Source organism: Rhopalosiphum maidis, chromosome 1, assembly GCF_003676215.2.
Source record: "Rhopalosiphum maidis isolate BTI-1 chromosome 1, ASM367621v3, whole genome shotgun sequence".
Classification (NCBI taxonomy): Eukaryota; Metazoa; Arthropoda; class Insecta; order Hemiptera; family Aphididae; genus Rhopalosiphum; species Rhopalosiphum maidis.
In genome coordinates this window covers 82,529,969-82,555,590 of record NC_040877.1, presented here as the reverse complement: position 1 = coordinate 82,555,590, position 25,622 = coordinate 82,529,969, and the positions used below count along the sequence as shown (strand labels likewise).

Below are 25,622 nucleotides of genomic sequence, written 5' to 3'. Positions count from 1 at the left end.
AAGAGTCGGTGTTACAAAACAAATCGAAAAAAAACAAACAAATTAAAAAAAATTCCATCCTCTGAATAATGTTAGTATAATATGTGAAAAGAACCGCGATATCTATATAACTGTTTGTTATACGTATATTATAATATTATTATAACTGTACACGTCATGGACCTAATATCAACAAAACGGACTGGGCTTCATAAGAAATCGTTATAATATTCGTCTGCCTCAGTGACGGGGCAGAGAATCGGACAGTCGTGTAAGGTAGAGGAAACATCCACGAGCAACGGTGCGAAAATTGTTGCGACGTGTGATATTCAAACCGCCGGAGACCGCGATCTCGGAAATATAATGTATTATATAAATTATTGGGGTCCGCTTAGGAACAATTTTTAGTACGTATACAACTATTTATTCCGCCATCACAGTGCGCGGACCAGTGAAGTTCACGGTTTCTAATGCATTGTTTAGTTTATGCGGTTAAAAGCTTTAAAATTCAAACAAAAATATGAATATTTAACGGCTATCACAAATAAGACTACGACATATTATCACTATACATTACCGTTATTACACCTATGAATATATCTAATATATATTTTATAAACGCGACGAAATTTCGACTTGTACCTATGTATGCACTCGTCGGAGGAAAAGCGGTCGAAAGCCCCACCGAAACGTACGCGTCTCGCCTTCCTCGAGCGGCCTCCGCGGTATCGCACCGCGCCGCCGACAAGAGTCGCCGCGGAGATGACGGGACGCGCGTCCCGACCTCGGGTCCTAAAAGGCCGTTGACCCGTTGACTATAAAACCGTTCGAATGCTGTGCCGGAGCGTACCGGTCAGGCGACGGCCGACGGATCACTCGGGTCGAACGCGTTTACCGAAAATAATACGTAACTATATATATTTACAGTATAACTATAATAATCGGTCCGTTTCGTTTTCGTTTTTTAATTTCACGGGGACAGAGGGGGGGGGGGCTACGACGTGGTGACCACGAGAGTGAGTATACGCGTCACAGAACGAGCTGCGCATGCGGGCGTTCTCTGTATAATTACGATTATATACTAATATATTATATGATGTCATTATCATATTATTATCATGACGAGTGCGCGATATTTACAGCGGGATTGCGTCGACGAACGGTCGCGTTTGAGCTCGGCGATCGAAATCCGATGCGATGAGAGCGCGCCGACGAACGCGTATTACATTATTGCAAGACGTATATCTGTGTATACGTATCGTCATAAATCGTTATACATAATATACCATCTATATGGTATAATATTATGTAAACTTGTACTCTGGAACGAATCCTTCTCCTCGAAGCGCGCCCAACGGTTTAACGCGAACGGCTCGGACGATAACGTTGACGCGCCTATAATAATAGTTATTACTAAATCTTCGGGAGCACTATAATACGAGTACGAGTTATCGAAGTTAAAAAACGCTATTTATCGTCATTTTTAACGAGCGAGCGCTTTTATATACTATGTGTATCGTGTGGGTGTATAGGAGGGATAACGTTTTTGACTAGCACGACTAAAGGGACTAAACCGAAAGCAAAATAAACAATAAAAATTTTCGACCGCGAAGACAATCGGCGAGGGTCGTGGAGATCACCACATAATAAAATATTCACTCGTTTTTTTTCGAATTTTTTTTTTTTTTTTTTTTAAGCACGGAAAATATTAATTTAGTTTAATTTTTTTTCATTTTTACACGTGATTTAATACTCGAATAATACATAATTATGTCATAGTAGTATCGTATACACACGAGCTGCCGCGGTTATACCTAAAACATGTTATTTTTATCGTATAAATATTGTATATAATAATTTGTATAATTTACAACATTATAATATATAAAATTATTATAATATTGTTCATTCGTGATTTTTTTTCAAACAACTACGCCGGAACGATGCAGCATTAATCGTGATTGAGATACGTGGGCATGGAGAATTGATCTTTTGGCGACATGGCGTCGTACAGGGACATCTTTAACCGCTTGCACTTGGCCCGACGGTTTTTGAACCAAAACTGAACGTTCTTTGATTCGAGTCGCGGGAACTTTTGCCGGTATGGCATCCGGTTCAGCTCGTCCGTGTACTTGGCGATCAGGCTGTGCGATGGGTGCGTGTTGTGCTCGAACCACTGCTCGAGCCGTGGCACCTCGCTCACTGGGTCGATAAACGTCCGGTTCCGTTTCCGGCGTTCCTCGGCCAGCGCCGATAGATTCAGGCCTGCCGCGGTGGCTGCTGACGACACCTGTCAACATAAGCAAACAATAGGAATTCATTCGACGTTCGGTTAGGCAGAGGTATGTTTCTAAAATAATATACTGGTATTACGTATACCAGTGTCAAGCCAAATACTATACAATCTTACCCCCGAAAAACCCACTACGTATTACCAAAAATATTTTACGTTAATATTTACATACCTACAAATAAAAAGGTACTAATGCCGTCTTGCATATGAAGTAAAAAAAAAATATATATATTTACATATAAATAGTAATAGTCATAATCAAAATTAAATTGTACAACATTCTACTTTACCGTTGTAATTTTATTTTTAACTCGTCATTAATTTCCTTTAAGAAATGTACCGAAAGAGAAATATTTATAAATATCTTCCTCCACAAACGCATGTCTTGGTAAATGAAAGACAAATAAAAATAAAAAGCCTAACCAAGACAATAGATTATTTGTTTTGAATACGTAGATAAAAAGATATTTTTCATTTTTAATTGAAATAATTATTATTATTTCTGTTATTTATAATTTATAAACTATAAGCATAACATTTCGAGTACAATGTAAACAAGTAATTACATAATTCACAAAAAAAAAAAAAAACGCGATATCGTTTAAAACATATTTTGAAGTACTGCGTAGGCAGTTTTGCTACGTTTTTTCATAGTTTATATTTATCAACTACGACTACAGTCGAATAAATCGTGTTATCAGTTTTTGCGATAATCGTTAAAAAAAAAAAATACTGTGGTGTTTTTTTCTGACAATAATCCGTTAGAATATTTTTAATTTTTATTAATTCTCGAATACTAAGTTTTAATCTCGGTGTACTAAAATATACCGTGATTGGGTATTACTATATTATTACTGTTTTACTTTTTGTCAAGTATTATATCAATTGCGTTGATTGCTTTAGTTGATAACTTATCAGCTATAAAGTACTTGATATTTTGAGTGAAATTAGTATTATTTAAAGCGGATTCTCAGAAGATGGTTTAACGATTAAAACACTTTTAACTATCTAAAGATTATCCGTAAATAATTACTTCTTGGTTCATTATTTTCGATTTATATAATTTAATTATATATGTTTGCTGATTGAACGCACTAAAACTTATTATTTATACAAAGAAAATAATATATTATGTATTAAACTGGCGTGTGTGTTCACAATATCTAATACTTTTCGTTCGAACCACTGTTATCTGCTAGATAAATGTGGTTCTGAGTGTTCTGACTAATACATTGCATTGAAATACTCATTAGTAGTTACCATTCAAACAAGTAAAATATATAGCTTAGTACCTATCCAAATTTTCATAACTTAATTCAAGACATTTATATAAGTTTCGCGTATCCCACAATAATACGATTTGACTATTAGAATCCTGTAACTCTTCATCAGTACGCTCCGGGAGCAAAGATCACGACAATTGTTTATTTTTTCACTTCAGTAATTGTTATCAATAACTAAATTGCGATATAAATTCACTGTCAAATATTGTTAAACGATATAGACTTTTTTAAATAAGTAATCTATAACAGCGTTTCCCAAACCGTAGTCTCAGCGACCGCCGCACCGCAGTAAAGGGTTTGCAGAAAATATAATAAAATATTAAAATCAAAAAGCATAATATTTATAAACAAAATATATATTTTATCGTTTATCTAAAAAATAGGTGTTATTTGTTTATTAAATATTAATGAGTTGATATTTGGGTGTGTAACTTTATGAATATTTCAATATTTGTTTTGTTCGATTTATTTGTTAACTATTGTGAAATTTATATTTCACTATGTTGAGTTCGTGAGTTACCAACTTCACAACATACAATAATTGTTTTGTTTCAAGTACTTAGACAAGTATGTAGTTTATATATCGTCAAGCTTAGGTATACTTTACTTTGTTCGGTTCAAGTTAACTATGAGCAAGATTTGGTTGTCATGTTTACGTTTACTGGTTACCGATGTTTTGTATAAATCTACTAAAGAGTTTTTATAATTTATCATAACCACGTCAACCGTATCCCTTATTAGTTGTTTTTATCAATTTTTAAATACTATACAAACATATCAAATTTTACAAATTACGACACGAAATAATAGTAAATCTATTTAAAAACAAAAACTATCATTTATGATTATAATATTTTACTACGTTATACATAGCCTGAGTTTGAAGGGTGGTTACTTTGAATATTTTATCGTGACTTACGCAATACCTATCTTGTTTTAAGTTTCATCTGGGTTATCGTGACAACCATAATATTGACAATTAGGTTATACCATTATTTTTATCGTTTATTAATATCATTAATAGTGATTTTTATAAAAAGTATTTTAAAGATAAAATTTAAGATTGTAACCTGTCAAATAAATGAAAAGTATTTATTAGTGTTGGCGGTCACCGGCAATTCATAATAAATTACGAATTACTGTAACTTTAAATGTAATTTATTATTTTACAGTCACCTCATTCTCGTTAGTATTTAAACGGATTAAATAAATAAACATTACATTAAAGTTAATATTAAAATATTATACACAATATAATATAACAGAATAGTAGAGCATACGGTTTAGGATAATAACATAATATTATTATAATATATATGAAGAATACACAGTATGTTGATATTGTGGTAAACGCGATAACCCTGAAGAGCTAGGTATAGACATTAAAGTGGCAACGGTAACTATAAAGTAGTTACCGGGAATATCACTCGGTATTTGGTTCGATTTTGGAGGATTAAATACCGAGTAAGATTTTATTTTTGCTTAGAATCGACTGTATCAGAAAAAAAATGTAGTTTAGTTTTAGTGAAAGTTGTTGTGGATGTAATTTGGCCATTGTCTATCCAAATCGAATACGTTATTGCGATGGTGTAAGTGTTTCTCAACCGCTTGTGTTATGGTAACGCACAATAAAAAAACAAGAATAATGGGTAATATTTAATTATAATTGGTAATACAAAGTATGTGTGAAATATATATATGATAATCATCATAGAAATTATATAAAATACATATTCGTTTTTGAAAACCGTGTCAAAAATATTTGTATATTTGGTGTTATTTACTTTGTGACACATTTGAACTTACATATTTGATTACATTGGTGTAATAAGTACTATATTATGTTAAGTGCACGATGACTTACCTGAGACTGTTGCGATTGAGGCGGGGGCGGAGTGCCGGTTTGCGGTCGGCGGCCCATATTGAAGCCGGGCAAGCATTGGCTCATGTACATGAAGCTGTGGCCGAACATTGAATTTGGCACCATCGAGAACCCGGGCCGGACCAGTGGCTGATGCATATCGGCGGCGCGGTGGAATAACGGCGGGGGTGGGGGTGGTGGCGTCGTTTGGCGGCGGTGTCCGGCGGCAACCAAGTCGTCTGGGCTGGTGGTGCACGACATCGCTGACTGTTGTTGAGGTAATAACCGTTTGCAGCTGCTGCCAATCACGTCGCGATCATCAGCTCCACCGTCAGACCCGTCGTCGTCTATCATGTCCTCGTCGAAATCCTCTTCATCCTCATAATCGTTATTGTTCAGTCCAGTGGTCACTGTCGTCTTATCCTTATCCGGCGGCTCTTCCTTGATAACCATTACCTTTTTCAGAAATCAAAAATTGTTCGGTTTCAGATTCCGTCCAGACCAGTTTTCTACAAGGTTTTAGAGTATATTGTCCAGACAGGGCAATTGGAAATGTACAAAATACGCTAATAAGTGTTGTTTATTTTCAAAAAATTATTTTTGGACACACTATTTGAATATATCAAATGCAAATGATATAGTCTAGTTAGATGATTAGAATTTGTCTAAGTAGGAAGAGGAGGAAATAATATCGTGTTTAGGCAAAAGTTTTTATGAAAAATGAAAAATGATTTTTATCATAAGTATTAAGGTTTGAAAAGTATGTTTAGTAACTTGATTAAACTCAGTTTGGCCATCGTTCAAATATAAGTATATTACCTCAATTGCCAAAGCATGTTACAGTTACGTAGAGCAGAATCTAAAAGTTAAGCTAGGCCCAACTTTGGAAATTGCCCAGTAGATTTATGGTTTGTGGATGATATTATCACGATTAAAACGGCCAATCAGAATGAGATAATAAAAGCTGTACGACACGATAAATGACGTAGCTATGAACTCAGCTTTAGAGCTAATTTTAAAAAAAAATGTCAATATAATTTTACAATTAAAAAATGAAAACAAAACATTTAGGTATAAATTGAAAAAAAATCTTAACTAGATATGTGTTGGATATAATATAAGTAGTCAACCTGACACTCAATTTATATTTTATTCGTGTTTGTGTCATAACTTACTTATTGTACGATAATGAATTAATGAACAATAACAGAATATTTTTAATACACATTAATAGATTAAATATTAGTTTATTACTTAGTGTGTTTTATTTCAAGATTATAAAATGAAGGAGTATTGTGTTTTTAATATGTTACGGTCAGAGGTATTAAATGTGAGAAATTACGTCATCGGGCGGGAAATGTTGAAAAACTATACATTGCTCAGTGATTTTCATCAACGATAAGTTGTATATTGGTCATGTAAATTTAAATGTGGACCACTAACCAGTCCAAGTAGTTAAATCTAAATTTATTTCCGTACAGCTTTGTACGTCTCCGATTGATAAAAATGATTAATGATTGTGGTATAATAAATGGCATACAATGAGATTTAAATAGCAGTGTCCTATTTTACTCTATTAGGAGACACAATTATTTCTAGTATCGTACAACTATTATTTTCTATACTTTTAGTCTAGTAAACAAACAAGAAAATACAAAAAAAGAGCAATTTGGCGAAGGGTTTGATGATACGAATTATAAATAAAACAATTGTCTAGAATTAAATTGGTTTAACAAGTCATAGTTAATTGGTTATAGTGATTTATTATAAAAAAATAATTCGTTTTATCATTAGTTATGATTTGGTTAATCTACAATATTATATAGGTATAAAGATGGTAAAGCCAAAGTCAATCAAAGTTTTGGCTTCTGTTTTACGTGGCTCTGACGCCTGCAAGCCAAATTATTTACAACTTAGAATGAACACCTATATATAATTCATATTGCAGTGTTCCACATGTATTATGATATGTGATATTCCCATTCCTTTCGTCTTATTAAAACTACGTGCCCGGAATTATTTTACGTGTGTGGAATAAATTAACCAACTGTAGGTCACAAATAAACGTTTAACTCAACAAACGGTATTCGCAATGTTTACCGATAATCATGCCAATAACTTATTTTTTTAAAAATTTCGGTAGACGAATAAAAACTAAAAGGAATGTGAATTAGTAACACTTTTCAAATCTGTACGGTCGACAGTTGTAGATATAATTTAATGTTTTTTTTTTTTTTTTTTTAACCGCATTAATAGATTTCATTTCGGGATTTTTTTTTATCAATATAATACTATAATATAAATGGTATTTAATAAAATATTTTATTGTTTAGTGAACTAATTTAAAATAAACATGAGATGTTCACATTTGTATGTTGGACATTTGAAATACATTAATATAATATTATGATGCATTGATGACATAAGCACCTTCAATAAAAGCAATATATTTGTGTTTTTATGAATTTAAAAAAAAAACTATTATGTATTATTATTTAAACAAACAAGAATAATAGATATATTATAATGATATGAATATTGAAATATGTTTATATTTGTTTTAAGTAGATAACAGTTAAAAATTAAATTATGTAGAAACTTAACTATATTTATTATTTAAAAAATTATTTTAACAATCATGTCAATATTTTTTTATTGAAGATCTATACTCTTATTTATAATCTTAACTATTAGACGGGAAAAACTTTCTTTTTTTTAAACATAACAAATATTATATGATAATATAAATTCTTATTCATGTATATGAACTTACCAAAAGAAGTCTTAATATTTTAATAAAAAATATAATAATGATTGTAAGTTTTAACAAAGTACGCGTGATTGCCATAGTCCAATAATGATTATAACGAAAATCAAAATGATGACCAACTTAGGTATCGAAGTGATAAAATCAAGAACAACCGTGAAAACAAAACACATTATAAAATATTTATCTGTAAATTAAAATGGTCGACAATAGTAAAAAATACGTCCTACTTCGTAAACGAATGCTGAAAAATTTAACAAACTAAACGTGATGTTAAATTATTCGGTGAATGCCATAGTTACTGTACATGAATAATGTTTGTGTTACTTGTTATCATTGCCCATTTGACATATTTAGAACTGACTTGAAAATTAATTTTTTTTATCAGAATATAATAGTATATTGTAATATCGATGTCGATTGTTGAACATTTCTAGTGTTACATTACAGACTGATTGATCCCGAATGAGTCTTCGGATAATCTCTAAATAATTACAATGATATTTTGATTCATTCGATTTTAGTGTAGAGCTACGAACTTAATTCACAAACAGTCATTTATTTTTATTTTTAATCGAGTACTACAAATATAATATTTTAGTCAGACTGTTATAGCAATTGGTATCATTTACAATACAACGTTTCGCCGTAATAATAATACAACATCAATGTTTTACCTTGTGTTCGGGGCTCTGTTGTGAGTTGCGCGATTGCGGTCTTGGCGACTGCGTTTCGCCGTTACTAAACCGCCCGTGCGTGGTCAACGATATCGGCTGTTCCGCGGGCGGGCTCATCGGCGGTTTTGTGTCGTCGTCGTCGTCGTCGTCCCGGTTGTCGTCGAACTCTTCGTCATCGTCGTCTTCGGCTTCGCTCACCGACCCCTGTCCGCTATACGACTTGCCGCCGTGCTCGCTGGGACTGCTGCTCTTACAGTAACCGTTCACGTTGCCGTCGTTGTTTCCCGAGTTTATATCAGCGGCGCCTGCAACACAGCCAACCGCACAAATATAATAACACACTGGCAACAATAATGCTTTATTGTTATTATTACAACGAGAGATAGGCCCTAATGTCGGTCGGCCGTGTCTATAGAAAACACGCGAGCGATGTCGCCAAATCGCATTATTTCACGCGTATTACGGTCGCGTTCAACGTTATATTGTATAGGTGTTATAGTTGTCATTATATACATATATATACGTATATATTGAGATATTATAGCACAGTGGAGTAATTTCACTAATTGTAGACTCACCCCACTGCCTTACCATCACGGATGTTTTTATACTAGTCGGTATGGGTGGTTTTCATACTTCGTACGTTATGATGAAAAATCAATGATTGATTTTACCCAGAACAGTTCAAAGTCAAACATCGTACTTACTACATTATAGTCGGAGAGTTTACAAAAATGTCGAAACGAAGTGCGTATTATTATAGTTTCCAATAATATAGCCTAAACGGTATATAATAATATTATTAATAATATGCACTATCGTGTATTTAAGACGACGCGTTGTAAATTATGTTTTAGAGAAATGATATTTAAAATTATTAAGTGTACTGTCTAGCTATAAGTTTCTAGTGATAAAAAATATTAAGTGGTGTACTTGTGTTTAGAATATATATAGCAATAACATTGTCTCATCAATAAGATAATTTATGAGTTAAATTTCATCGTATATCGGCATATAGGTATATGCAGACACCTATGATAAAAAAATAATATTTATAAGCGTTATCATTATTTTTTTACCATCTTTTATAATAGGGTAGTATTATTGTAACACCTAAATACAACTACAACTCAAGCAATTAGATGTGTACACACGGCAACAAGAAAGGTGTTTTTTGTAGTGCTCGCAGCTTTTTGTACAGAACAAATCTCTTATAACGCTACTGGTATAATACACTGCAGTGTAAGTATACTGACCTGAATTTGTGCCGCGTACTTCAGCCCGTTTTTGTGCTGCCCTGGCATTTTTAAACCAATATACGACGTTGTTGACGTCTAACGGCTTACGGCCTTTACGAGATTCCAAATTGTTCAATTCACTCACGTAGTGGTGTATCTTTTGTTAAAATAATACCAAACATCGACAATTAATATAAAATACATCAAATCACATATAAAAATCGAATATTATGTATACGTATTACGTATATTATACATTATATTATATTATTATTATAATACGTGAAATTTAAATACAATATACACATACTTGTTGTCTACTTGGATGAGGATTTTCAGCAAACCAAGCTTGCAATTTTGGAAGTTCAAGTTCTGTATCGAAGCTAGTACGCATACGCGTTTTTTGACCTTGGAACTGATTTTGAGAAACGGGCTAAAATATATATTATATATTTGTTAATACGATTCAAATCATATCACTAATTAGTAACAACACAATTATATTCAGATAACACAACTACACAATGTGTTGAGTACGGTAAATATAACACGGGAGGTATAATATAATTATTGTGTGAAGTGAATCACCTGGAGACTGTGTGTCTTGGGGTCTGATTTAGGAACAATACAATTAGTGGGGTTGTCTTGCATATTAGACTGCCTCGGTGACGATCCGTTACGATAAAACATGTCTCTCACTGATTGCGGCAACACCGATGGCTGTATTTTGGGAACGACATTTGACGATTGCATTATCCACCATTGTTCGAATTTTTTGTACAAGTCTTCTGGGAAATCCGGACAAGCTTGCCCGACCTTCATCATCTGTAATATTATCGCTTCGTCCAGGGGACATCCCGACGCTGTTAACTGTGTTTGGCTTTGTACCAACAGCAGTTTTAACAGTTTATCTTTCAAATCGGAAAATCGGTTCTTCGCTTCCCTACAAGGACAATAAAAATAATATTACAGGTGGTTGTCGTCAATTGAATATTGAAAAATAATAATAAAACGGCTACGGAAACATACCTGAACACGAGTATTCTCAGAGTGGCTAGGGTAGTGAGTTCTCCGAGGACATCGTTCACTGTCAGTACCGGATCCTCGGCGATCGTGTCCAGGTCTAATGGCAACCAGTTTTTGAGCACTACCAATCCTTTCGAAGCCGCTGCCGTGTCCTTAGAATAGCCCAGGCGTACCAACGCGGTTTCTGTCAAGTCTCTAAACGCAGTATTATTTGGAATGATAACGAATCTGTCCAATTCTACGTGGCCTTTTGATCGATGTAGTGTCGGCGAGTGCTTTTGGCTCCATTGATAAACATGGTTAATCGATTCCACTACGCAATGCACTGGTATGGATTTCGCTGAAAAAAAATCATTGAACGTTTTTTTAAAAATAAAATATGATTTTAAAACAATACGCGATAGTAGGTACACGATACATAACTATTCGGTATACGATACGCGCCTGTGTATATTATTATTATTATTATTATGCGTATCAGGCGAAAACGTATTTATAATGTTAATATTAATCTACAGAGTTTAGTTTATAATTCTTCGACTAAGCTTTAAGCCAGTTGAATCTATATTCATTCTAATCTAAAAACGGGTTTCAGACACGGTTCTTAGGCCGGAGTTTTAAGGACGGATTAAATTTTCATTTGAAACACTTTGGAAACTATGGTATGTTTATTGCATTCTATCGCTCGAGCTACAATCTTAGAAACAACACTGATTTTTATAAAATTAATTTTTATTCGGCGAAAGCAGTAAAACTATTGATAGTTAATAATAATATGATTAACATTGGCAATAGCTAAACTGTTTATTTAAACCGATAATTTATTTTTAATTAAATATTTTGTAACTATAACTATTTAAACATTTTTTTTTCTTTTTTTTTTCGATAAATTGATTATTTTTTAATATATCGAGGTCAACAGAAAACTATTTATATGTACATACAATTTTTTCTAAAAATATTTTACGATTTAATTATTGAAATAACTGGCTTGTTGAATACTTTTTATTTGGAATTGATCACTTATTAGATACAAGCATGGTCGGTATTTTTTTTTAGTAATTTTTCCAATAATTAGCAATGTTATAATATTTTACAGCTACGTAAAATTAATATTTATGTAAATTAAAATTAAAATTAAAAAGAGCATATCATTAAAATAATTAAAAATGTAACGGAATGCGCAAACAATGAAACATCGTCGTCGGTGTTGTTTCTATACCTACAATATATACTATGAGGTGGCACTAACGGTTCAGACACATCACTGTAAAGGGGGTACATGGAGTAGAAAATCGAATTGATGCCCGATTATAATTAGGGTTCAGGCAGGTATACATTGTGTACAAGCTACTTAAATATTTATGATATACTATTGTATTATTATAAGTACACACATAACGATTTATCTTTGATGATATCGTATCGAATGTATCAAAGGTCGTACGCATATAACCGCCGAGTTGAAGATTAAAAAAAAAAAATAATAAACAAATAAAGCAGAAACCATCCAGCGTTTCCTAGAGAGATAACGTTTCGTCTCGACACATCCGACGTCTATAATGCATCTACGTCTGCGGTGGCATCCGCGACGAGGAGAGTCCCTTCCCCGGATTTTCCGCTAAAACGGAGATGACACTTTGGAAAAACTTTTCAAAACCAAAAGTTGACAGCCCGATAAACAATGCGGTGCTGATGGCGGGTCTCTCAGTGGCAGAAGTATACCTATCGTACGTGTCTATCTGACTGGTTGGTGTTTATTATATGATATTATATATTACGCGGAGGTGTAAAGCGTTTTCCATTATTAGCCGGTGCGGTTTGCTCTCACCGACGGCGTCGACAATAATATAATAATAAGCTCTTATCGGAAGAAACTGAGCGCCGCGTTTGTACGTGTAACACAAATAACCGGATCGGCGGCGACGCACGGGCATCTCTCCACCCTTTTGTGGTGCAAACGGAAATGAAAAACAGAACCCACCGGGCTTGACGGGAGACACGGAGTGGCACGCGGTTAGTGAAAGAGTGAAAAAAATAATAATAATAATGCTATCCAAATGAAAGCAAGGGGAGCGGAAAAAACCTCGTTATCTGTTTTTAAGAAGAAATTTTTACCAGATTTAATAACTATCGCGTGGCTTTGCCGCCGTGTGAAAAACGTTATCTCTCCAACGCGAAATATTGATTTGTTGAATGAAACGAATACAGGGCAGAACAGTAGTTCTTTATGGATGGCGAGAAAAAAAATAATAAACGAGATGTGTTCAGTTTTCGCCCGGTTGGTATATTGTGTTAAATGCCACGAAGATTTGATACCGGAAACGCGCGAATCCGGCGCGTAATGTGGAATATACAAATGTTGTCAGGATGTGGTTGTTTTTGCTTTTTTTTTCCGAAGGGGATGCTGTTCGGTTACGAGGTTGTTTTTAGAATAACACAATCAGCTCTTATTGTTAATATGTATATTTTTCCAGTATAGATCGATACTCTTTACGTTGGTAAATATTTTTTTTCATTTCGTAAATACGTAATGCGTGTACAGCCACTACAACATAAGTAATACGTATAGATATATAACTATAACATTTAATTTTCAAAAATATGTAAAAACTTTGAATACCAACCCGAAGTTCGACTGCGTTAATGTGTAAAAATAGATACATTATTTTTTATTTAAACGCGTAGATTTTTAAACTATAATATACATATTATTTTATAATTTATTGTACAATTTAAGATATAAAATGATATCGTAATACTGTAAAATTGTACTACATTATTACGTTCTTCTAAGATTTATATATTTATAAATGGCTAATTTATTTTTATCTATCACAAAAAAATAAACAGCGTAAATGGCAAACTAGTTAAATCTGAATTCGTGACAGCGTTGATGAAATCATTACAATATTAAATGTGCTTGTGAGGGAAGAAGAATACAATATTTTGAGAAAAAATTTTTTTTTTACCTACAATGAATCATAAATATACCTAATATTGAATTGGTACTTAGTATATTTTGTTAATAATTTAGTGATTTTTAAATATTATAAGATTATTTCGTTATCTATCGGATATTCATTATTGTATATAAGATTTTGGTCTTATTGCTTTGAATAGCTAATTTGCAATTTGAGTAATGTTTTTTTAATTTTTTTTTCCAAGATTATAAGGAAAGAGGGTCTATTTTTTTGAGGATTATTAGAGTGTCGTTTCTTTTTAAACCATATTATTTCAAATCGTTCAATAATCAATATTTACACATCGTCTAAATAATAACGATTTTTTTCATATTTCTATGATTCAACAATATTTATGTCGATTTAAATTTCAAGCTATTACCAACTTAATCTATATATATAATTTCTACCGTAGTGCTAATAGTAAAATAAATCACTGTAAAAGCATATAAATATACAATATAATTTAATACATATAGTGATCACTCAATGATGAAGTACACTCAACACCTACTTGCAAACTTTTTTTTTTTAAATTTATGTTTAAAAATATTAAAACAGCCTATAACGTATAAGATCGTAACTAAAGAATCGTAATGCGTAATAGCTTAAATATTATTATTAAAGTGCTAATAGTAATACTTCATATTAATACACAATATAGAAATTCGAGTGTAATTGATTTGGATTTCCGTTTGCATAAAATTGTTTATAATATTTACACAACAAAAACGCGATAGGTAAAATTTATGTTTATATTTAAAAATATGTACATACCTATATAAATACAATTAACGTCGATCGTTAATTTTACATTTAAAATAATTTGTTTTAATTCGTTACAATGTGCATTCAATTTATTACAGATTATCTATAACATCAGAATGTCTGTAAAAATCAATTATAATATTAATTAACGTGGATGAAATATAAACTAATATAGATATTTTATAGTTAAATCGTGTAATAATTGTTTACGTAGAATACATTGAGTAAGTACCTATATTTTTTTTTAAATAAAGTAAAACAAAATTAAGCTTTGATGATTATGTGATAAACGACGAGGTTACAAAATATAATAAAGTTTGAAATTAATAGATTTTTTTTTATATAATAATTTTAATTTTGAACAATAATATTCTTAATACATTACAATATTACATACGTAATTTATACGGTTAACTGGATATATAAATGAATGAATGAATAAACTGGCTATTAGAAAAATTTAATTTATTTTGAACAATTTTGAGTAATTATAGGTTTTAAAAATATTTGCTAACAAAGCTACTATAAAGAAGACATTGAAAAAAAAAAAAAAATAATAATTAGAGATCTAAGCTTGCTCAAGTACTTCATATATCAAGGTTCTAAATCTTCTTATTCAAATTAATACAAATCGGATAAAAACGTACTTTTTGTATTAAATGTTTCAAATTATGGACGTTTGATCACAGATAAGTATAGTACATATGCGATCAATGTTATTGAAAATAACTGTAATCAATAGTTTTATAGAATAACATAAAGTTGGGTAAGCTTAAATCTGAACTGATGTAATTCAAGATTTTACTGAATCGGATTGAACATAGACATGCTTATAAAATGTTATCGATATAATAGTATTATATAAGATAAAACAATTTCTATGCGATGATCATCATTCATTTTGATGGATCACCATAAAAAGTAAAAATCGTTCTAGAGATGTAGTTATTAACTTTGTTCATAAAAACGACGATGTACTATTACGATGTATTTGAAGAAAAAAAATATGTATATGCAATGTACTGTTAATTTGCGTAGGTATAATACATACTTTGTTCGAGATTGATTTTAAAGCACTGTGCGTAAGCCGATCATCGGCGTTAAATCGTATTTATGGTTTCCTGAACTCAGAAAACATAGACGGTGTTGTATATAATTATACAGGAAAACTGGCAAGAAGACACGTGAAAAGCGTGACAGAAGAGAGAAAGGAAATGGCAAGGCGGCACGACCGGTGCTGGATGGAGAAACGAAAGGCGAAGAGGTTAGTGGCATCTTGAAATTATGCGATGAGATGGGTTCTTATTAAAACGTATACACTGTGATGAGATGGAGCGGAGAGGGACCGGTTAAAGCGGATACAAAGAGCTTAACAGGGGCCCGTTTACAGGAGCGAGGTAAGATTGGAGAGGGAGGATATATTGAGAGAATGGGAAAGAGAGAGAGAAAGAGAGATAGAGAGAAGAAAGACAAAGAGAAAGAGAGATAGGTCGCTAAGTACTCTGATCCTACCGATTCCGTTGATCCCGAACACACACACGCACACGGCCCAAGCCCGCGTCGTGCCTATATATATATGTAAACCAAAATTTGCGATGAGCATTATCTATTCGGTTAGGTATATTATAGAGCGACAAGAGCCGATGGTGCTGTGGATTAAACATAAGAGAAAAATATACCCAACGGTGGCGGAGAGAGGCGGACCGCGCAAGAGGGAAAAAATTCACGATCCCGCGATGAAAAGAGATAAGTTGGAGGGATTAAATTTACACGCGTGTGTGTGTGAATAAACAACCTCTAAGGATTATTGTCCATTCATATCGAGAAATGCTACAGTATACAAATACGGTGTAGCGTAGGTAGGACGATTGGCGTGTGGGACGTTGTGGTGAAGTGGGTAGGAAGCACGGTGAGGGGCCTCTAATAATTCTCTGTACCCCCGTGGCCCCGGATGTTTAACACGTTCTCGCAAAATGTCTGTTGGGAGAGGGCATACAGAAAAGGTTGCATTGTTAAAACAATTCCCCGTGTCCCGCCACCACCACAACCACCACTAGCCACATCATAACCTAACCTAACCATTCCCCGTCCGTAACACTGTTTGTAAGTTGCATAAGGTCGTACCGTTAAACTCCAGAGAAACAGGGATTAAAGATCGGGGGTGGAAAAAATAATCACGGAAACCCTTTCACTTTAAATCCAGAGCAAGTCGTGTGCGGGGCGCGATACGAATAAGTTAATGCACGTCAAATTAATGTTATACAACATGCGATATTATAATTAATGTATACGTTTATATTATTGTGTACGGTACGATTAAAGCGATATTGCTGCGTCGTTGTTTATCAGTAAAATCAAATAAAATGGATTAAAATAATAATAATACATTGGTATCCTTAGAAGACAATGTATTATTATTATTATTATTATTATAAATTTTATTACGTTAGTGTTAGTCCTCTCTTGGGCTGCTCATATTGTTATCTACAGTGAACCTGTATAATCGTACAGGAGTTGTGTAACGAATCACGACCTGTATTAAGTTACAATTAATAACAGAGCGTTACTATCCAAACTGTTTTACAACAGATTTCTCTCTAAACTCCGTATTCTTACCCCTCCCTCTATTTTCAAACCCTACTTCAGATTATCTAGATTAAAACGGAATTGATGCAGAGATCTCGTGTAAATCGAGGTAAATATGAATTTAATTTTACAAATTAATAAATGTCACTGAACACGGGCTCTGAATTATCCCCGTAGTCCCTTCGTCCGGTTGTATTAATATTGTGATATTCGTATCAAATTATTATAATAAGACTACAGGCAGGAAATAATGTTGTAATTCTTAAAAGGGAAAAAAACATAAAAAAAAAAAAATAAAAATACCTTTAAATATTACCTACCAATCTATAAAAGGGTCATGAAAATGAATATTATACGCACATTCAATTAAAACCCTACAAAACGCGCAATGATTCAAAACCGTAATATTATTAAATTATTCGGATCAGTTGGTATTTGACAATTATATTAAAATTCCAACTTAATCGTTTTTAAGGCTTGATATTAATAATAAGAAATACAATGTAATCACTTGAAAAATATATATTTATTAATAAATACCAGTTAACCGTGCGAAATGTGATAATCTCAAACGTTAATATTGTAATTTATTGTAATTTCAATCCGTTTTTATTGCGTTATGATATTATATACTCCGTTAGGTTTAATCGAGCTTAGTTTCGGAATGGCCAGTATGGAATTCATAATAAGTATAACACTTTAATATCGAATTACATTCCGGAATGAACACTGAAAACACCCATTTCCCATCAACATTTTTGCATAATATTAGAAAAATTAAATTATATATAATATTAAGAATGAAATAATATGTTTTGTGGTGAATATATATATATATATATATAATATTAATTGTTGTTCTCGATATGGCACGTATTTAGAAATGTCGTCAACACCGCACTGCAGCCTGAGCATGTGAGTTAACATATTTATTTTAAGGGAATCTTCTCGCACTAACGTCATAATTATTACAATATTCGCGGTGTACACATATTACCGGTTATCATACATTAGATTTGATAGGCGATTGTGACGTACGACAAACGCATGATATATTGATAACGGCTTTGATGTCATAATATATACTGCTCTAGCGATGGTGGCGTTGGCAGCGGAATGTTTAAGTGTCACGATGATCGAATATAATATTATGTTTTTAATGTATTAAATTATTTAGTTATATTGTTGTAATTAAATTTATATAACCTATTTAGACTTTATGGTAAGCAATACGTACGTTTGAACATATTTTATAATTGTAAAAAGTACGAATAAATTTGTCCATATACATGCAAATTTATTCGTATATCGTGTAAATAGTTTAGATTATTTTAGGTGGATTTTAAAATTGTTTCTGAGATTAATTTGGTTGATTTTAATTTAAGCACTTGTTAACGTGTATTCATTTAGTTAGATCTCTTTTGAAAACCACGGACAACAATATTATCTCGTCTTAAAATATTAAAATTCAAAAGCCTACTTAAGAATTATATATACCTGTGGTAACTAAAATATGATGTTTATCATTCGTGTTTTATATGCACATTTGTACAAAAAAATACTAAAATCGGTAATAATAATAATTTACTAGATAATTTTAATTTAAAAAAAACTACTAAACCTGGCACCTATACGATAATTGATTGGTGTGATAGATACTTTATCACCTACTTATAAATTTAATTGTGACATCATGTCAACCGTTAAGCACTATTTGCTCACCTCAGTAATATCCTCAGTAGCTTATCGAAATTGTCACTAACTTTATAAATAATTTTTATCAACATGGTTTCAAGTGAAGTTTTCTGTTATAATGGATATATTCGTAACAAACAATACGAAGAACATTTATCTATAGTTAAATATACATAAATACTATTTCTTAATAACAGTAAACTTGCAAATTTAATTTATCTAAATGACTATAATACTTACATCACGTAACTTTAAAATATATGAATGCAATTTCAATGCATTTATAAAAATGTATTACATCTCAACTGATCAAAACAAGCATTGAGTGTTAAGATTAATTTGTGTATGGGCCTACCTACTAAATGTAATACGTTGCTAAATGTTACCTCGTTTCGTATGTACATAATATGATGTACGGTTCACAATTTCATGAAAAAATTACATAAATTTTCAGATTTCACAAACGATAGTTATTTAGGATATGCGTTTATACATTTGGAATTCGTTTCATTTGTTTCACCGATTTGATTTGGCACTATTATAATAATATAAAAAGTGTTGACGCCCGTGGTGGTGATTTACATAATTCGAAATGTTTTTCAATCCGTCGCCGAGGAAGACGTTTCACCAGCTGACGACGATCGATAACATTATTATCATTAAAATCATTGTATTATGTGGCCGTCGTATTATTCTGCTGCGGAACACTCACTCACAGGCGCGGCGGCGGCGGCAGTCGAAGGTGGAAGAAAACACAAAAACGAAATGGACCGCCGAAAAAATGCACCGATGACACGCGCAGTTCCGCAATACGACTTGTCGGAATGATGACGATTCCCCGCCGTCGTCGCCGCCGCTGTTTTCTTTAACTCGGCGTCGGCGGCGTCGGCGTTTTCCGTGGCGTTTTCGTACCGGACATTTTCACGGTCACGAGACGCAGGAACGCCAAGGTGAGCGATTCGGCGACGACCTTCCTACTTACCTGGCCGCGTAAGTACACACAGATATAACAATATTATAATATTATGTGTACTGCACGCGCATTCCTGGCCATCGCGTTCCGGATGGCCTGGAAAAACGACTAATAATTTACGCATTTACCCGCAACACACTGCCGCAGCAGCCGTATAAATATATATCTATACATTTACGCATTATTATTTATCATTATTATTATTATAACACACTATTTCTACGATCCGAATCCACGGCGGAGCGGACGGGGAGCGGGTGCCCACGCGCATTCCTGGAAAATTGAAATAAACGCGTTTTTTTTTTTTTTTGTCGATACGAATTCCGAATTATCCTCAGTCGTCGGCGGCGGCGGCGGCGGCGGCGGCGGCGGCGTTCCGATCTAATAGCCGTCTCGACCGGGTATTGTTCGACGAGATTTCGGTAGCGATTCTCCATAAAACACTTGTCATAATAATAATAATAATATAATAGTACCAGACGAAGGCGATGGCTTCGCCGGTTAATCACGTAGATATACGCGTCGGGACCGGCGTGGGTCCGGCACACGGATACGCGAGAGAATAGGTTTTTATTTAGTGGTTTCGATACGGCCGGTATATAGGTATATACACGTCCTCTTAATTATGTATTTTTTTTTCGCATTTCCACCAAAACACACCGTCGTCGTGCGCGACGGTGATTAGCATTCCTATGTATTATTATCGTTTTAATTGTGTTCCGACTGCTATCATAATGGATATATATAATAATATTAATATATTGCCTGCTGATGCTGCCACCGCGGTATAACTCGTTTCCGGTGCGGTATACCCTCTCTCGTCGACAATCAACAGCTACTAACCGCGTGCATTATGCGTACGTGTTGAAATGGAAAATACTAAGAAAGGTTTTAATTGAAGTTTTTTGCTTTTTTTCCCCCCGTCGCTCCGTCGAGCACAAATCTAACACTGAAAGACAGGCAATAAATATAACAATATTATAAACACCGGGAAATCATTTAATCGCCCGAATTTTTCGCTTCTTTTTATATCTGTATGTATTGTCGTCGTCTTCATGTAGAATTGTACTGAGTGCACGTTTTTTATTATTCGTTATAATTTTTTAACGAATATTTCAAGTGAAATATGATAATACTCTAGAGAATTTTTAATAATTGAAAAACGTATTTTTACATCTTATTTAAACTATATCAACAATACCGCGGTGACACGCGTAATCAGATTTCATTATAGTGAATCGATTTTGAATTATTTTAATAAAACTCCGTGGTAAATCAAAAGTATTAAAAATGATTAATGAATTTATTTTAATTTTCGGCAAACGTCTTAACATCGAATGATTTTAATAACGTAATGAAAAATACAATTTTGAATTTAATTGTACACGTTATATTTTACGCTTCAGCAGTTTCAAGTTTATATCAAAAGATTTTCCCCCCTAATGAGTAATGGAAACCTTTAACTGAACATTTTTACTCAATTTTTTTTTTATAATTAAGTGTTTCGACATAAGTATTAAAAACTACTAAAATAAATTTCCTTTTGAGCGTAACAGTTAAGCTCGATTTTAAAGTTTTTTTCTAAATAGAGATAACGATAGTATAATAAAATGTAGTTTATAAAGTGTTATCGGATTATACACCTATACAGATATAAGGTAGAAGAAAGGTGACACATTTTTATTCAATATTTCGCGATATAATTTAATTTTTGAAGTATAAAAACTGTAAACTTAGAGCTAAGAGTTTAATTACTAAATTTCTATGATATGTACATACTAGAAACCGTATTACTATTATCATAATTTTGCTTTTGTATTGACACTATGACATGTTAAGTAAACATTGTAAGCTAATTTGGTTTTTTTTCTTAAAAATTCTTTGAAATGAACAATGTTATTAATATTAGTGAATGTATAACAATAACTAGGTATATAGAAAATAAAAGCGTACGCTGTATCATACTCTTATCATAGATATTTTATATCGAAAAATTATCTCTTCTAAAATTATTTCCACGCAATAGTTTGTCATCGGGAAATATATTTTAACCAAATGAATTGTTTTTAAAAGTAAGACTCACGTGACATGATTGTTTATTATATTTTGATGTGACTTATTTTGTTGTAACTGCAACCGCAGTTATAGTACAGTCGATAAATTTACCGGACACGGCGATTCTGCGGTGTAATCGGAAACTATAGTGTCTGGATCGATATCGACGTAAATATATACAACTAAAGCCGATAATATATTATGATTTTCATGACATATACTGTATACATAATAGTGTGACTCCTGAAATGATCGGGATATGTTGTGCGACACTCGGTAAAACGGTAACATCACATGTACGATATCATTGTCCGCAAAGCGCCACGCCGTTCTGTAATACAACGAAGGAAATAATTCCTAATAATAACGTAGTCGTCGTTATTTAATATTGTGTCCAGAAATATTAAATGGCATATACTGGCAAGCAGTTTATTAACGATCTTTCCACCCCCCCTCCCTCATCTGACACCTGGCCGATTGTACAACATACATATTATAGTAGAAATCACCTATATAGCCCGTTTGTCCGGCAAAATCCCATTTAATCCAGACCGGCCGGCCTTTGCTAAATCCGAGTAAGACTATTGAAATGAAAACGCAACTGACAACTTATACACAAACACACATACATACACGCACACACAACGCCATCCACAATCATCCGCCGGGTCCCCGAGTCTGATCTTATACCGATTGCCGCCACTGAGAGTGGGTTTCGCCCCTCTCTAGCTTGCGTCGATGTTGCAAAGGCCGTCTTAGCTTATTTATTTTTACCGCCACCCCTCCACATCACCAGTAATTCGGTATACACACGCACGTGTATGTATACATATATAAATAAATATATATATATATATATGTATAACATGGCATGCGCACCACACGCTAGCCTTTTCCCTTCTCTCTAAAAGGTTTTCACGAAGGCGATTATTACGTATGCAACAGTATTTGTATTGTATAATCTCGTTAGCAGAGGTTTGGGTATATATAGGCTCCACGTCCTGGTGAAATCCTTTTACTCAGATCGGCTCTTTGCCGAGTATAGTCTGTGTGTGTGTAACGAGAATCGCAAGCGCTATACGGTGAGAGAGGCGCTCAGACACATTGCGGGTCTTTCGGTATACGTATACACACGGTGACATTTCTACGGTTTTATATTCGGTTAATGTTGCTTCTGCGTCTGTTTTTGTTTTCTGGAAATCCATAATCCTTTGATGACACTCCATTTGCATGCAACCACAGCGAACGGCAGAGCTTTGCCCCGCGCCTAAACGGATTTCGGTAATATTTTATTTTAGTTTTTTTTTCTCTCTCTCTCTCTCTCTCTCTCTTTCTATCCTCTTTCTTCGATTGCTCACCCCACTCGCGTCGTCCTACGCTCTCAATCAAAAGCTTTCAACGTCGTCCTGTGTTTTTCTCTACCTCTCATCCGTCACAATAACTATGTCCAAAAAAGACAAAGGATTATAATACAGTTCTTGGAAATCGTAACATCAAAAATACATAGATGACCATTTACAGTATCTGCTCAACAGCTAGGGATTACCCGAATGACACATTTTAAATCAAAGTGGTTTTCATTAAACGATCAAACGGAACTGCGGTATCACGTAGTGATTTTAACTAGAATCCGCTATATCAGCCTTTGAACATCACCATAGTACAGTCACGGTATAACTTGACCTATGCACGCAAATATCTATACAATACGATCAACAAAATACATATATTGAATTGTGATTATTGTGATATAATTAATATTTTAGCATTTAGAAATTTTTACAAAACTATTGAGTTTTATCTTTTCACAGAATCGGTTTTTTTTTTAAAAAAAAGATTAGTAAAAGTTAGTACCTCAATATTATTCGAATTTATCAGTCACTAATAAATTATGTGCCTTAGTGTTTTAAATTATAATACAACTGCTGTTAGCAATATTTATCTACACCAGTTTTTTGATATTACCTATATTACGTTGTGATGATATCATAAAAACCAAATATTTTAATATGTAAATTAAATAAAAAATAAAAAACTTATTATTTTTACTGCAGATACATTTGTGAGACAAATTAAAAAATTTAACATAATCATTTTGAATTAAATTTCATAATATTCCCCTAGAATCTCGAATGGTAAGCTAATATTTTTTACTTATAGGTACATTTTAAACAGACAATATTTAAATCTCAAGAGCCGAAAAAACAATTTGTAATTTGTAAAACTAATGGATTAACAGCTAATGGTAATTTTTATGAAGGTTTTCTATAAATAAATTTCACATTGATCAAAAAGTAAAAATGATTTTTAAATTTTATTTTTCAAAAAAACCAAATTATTAAATTGTAATTTTCGTTATTTTAATAACGATTATGTACTTTCATATATACCTATATATTTATTTTTGTTTGTTATTTGAAACATCGGCCGTAATATTACATCGTATATAGAAATACGTATATTATACATAATATATTGAAATAAGTATATATTTTCTTCGAATACTTCATATATTTGTTATGAGACGTCGTTCGTCAGATAGAAATCAATTTTGTATACCAATTTCGCATATCCTTTATTTCCTTCTCGTTGTCTCCGCAAAACAATATGTAGAGGTTAGCGTTTGTCAAACGAACTAGGTCTTATATAATATGGAACGATGGTGTGGCAGCAAGGGAGAAATTTCCAGAAACGTAAAGGGGAGTGGGGCAAGTCAAAGGGATAATATTCTCCCGTGGGGAAACGTTCGGCGGGCTCATAAGACCTCTCTTCTCGGGGGTAGGATGAGCTTAATCCCTTCGGTCAGCAAGACCACATCTATTTAAGCTACACCGAGGCACGGCTTTCAGGCTTTCCCCGAGCATTTAGCTTTATCCGGCTTTTGGGGCTTTTAATATCGTCCGTCCTTTTGTTCGAGTCGAGTAATACTTTTCCGTGTACACAGACTATTCTCTAGTTTTTATGACGGTTGGTTAAACATATTAAAAAGTATATATATATACATCTGAGTGGCAGGTACATAGTATTGTATATGAATAATATACGAATTCAGTATCTTAATTTCACGTGTTTTTGTGCAATTAAAATAAATCTTGTATATGAGATATTTAGAATACATTTTTTCTTTCTTATAACAATATAATATATGCATGGCTTTTATACACTGAACACAAAAATAGTGTTTTAAAATCATGATAATATATATTATTATATTTATCATTCGATTATATAATCCAAAATTAATACAACGACCGTCGCCGTAATCCGGGATAATTAGATAAACGGATTTCCGGATAATTAATTTATTTTTCCCTAACATTATTCCCTATTATATGTCCTATAATTATATATTATAGGATGCTCTGCATCCGGTATGCATACATACATCATTTAATTAATTGTTCTAATATGCGTAGATATTTAAATAGCAATATGATTTTACTTATTATGTTAATATG

General features: G+C 33.0%; 1 protein-coding gene across 2 annotated transcripts in view; it reads right to left on the bottom strand.

Annotated features, from left to right (window-relative positions):
* Window positions 1-1,653: 1,653 nt before the first annotated feature.
* Window positions 1,654-25,622, bottom strand: part of LOC113558504 — a 71,279-nt gene continuing 47,310 nt past the window's right edge. For both annotated transcript variants that reach the window (XM_026963984.1, XM_026963986.1), the window contains 7 exons: window positions 11,128-11,464; window positions 10,687-11,041; window positions 10,409-10,531; window positions 10,117-10,255; window positions 8,861-9,165; window positions 5,420-5,872; window positions 1,654-2,269 (listed from right to left, as the gene is read on the bottom strand). In XM_026963984.1, coding sequence (XP_026819785.1) covers window positions 1,931-2,269; window positions 5,420-5,872; window positions 8,861-9,165; window positions 10,117-10,255; window positions 10,409-10,531; window positions 10,687-11,041; window positions 11,128-11,464 — 2,051 coding nt within the window. In that variant the 3' untranslated portion in view covers window positions 1,654-1,930. The remainder of the gene's footprint in view (window positions 2,270-5,419; window positions 5,873-8,860; window positions 9,166-10,116; window positions 10,256-10,408; window positions 10,532-10,686; window positions 11,042-11,127; window positions 11,465-25,622) is intronic.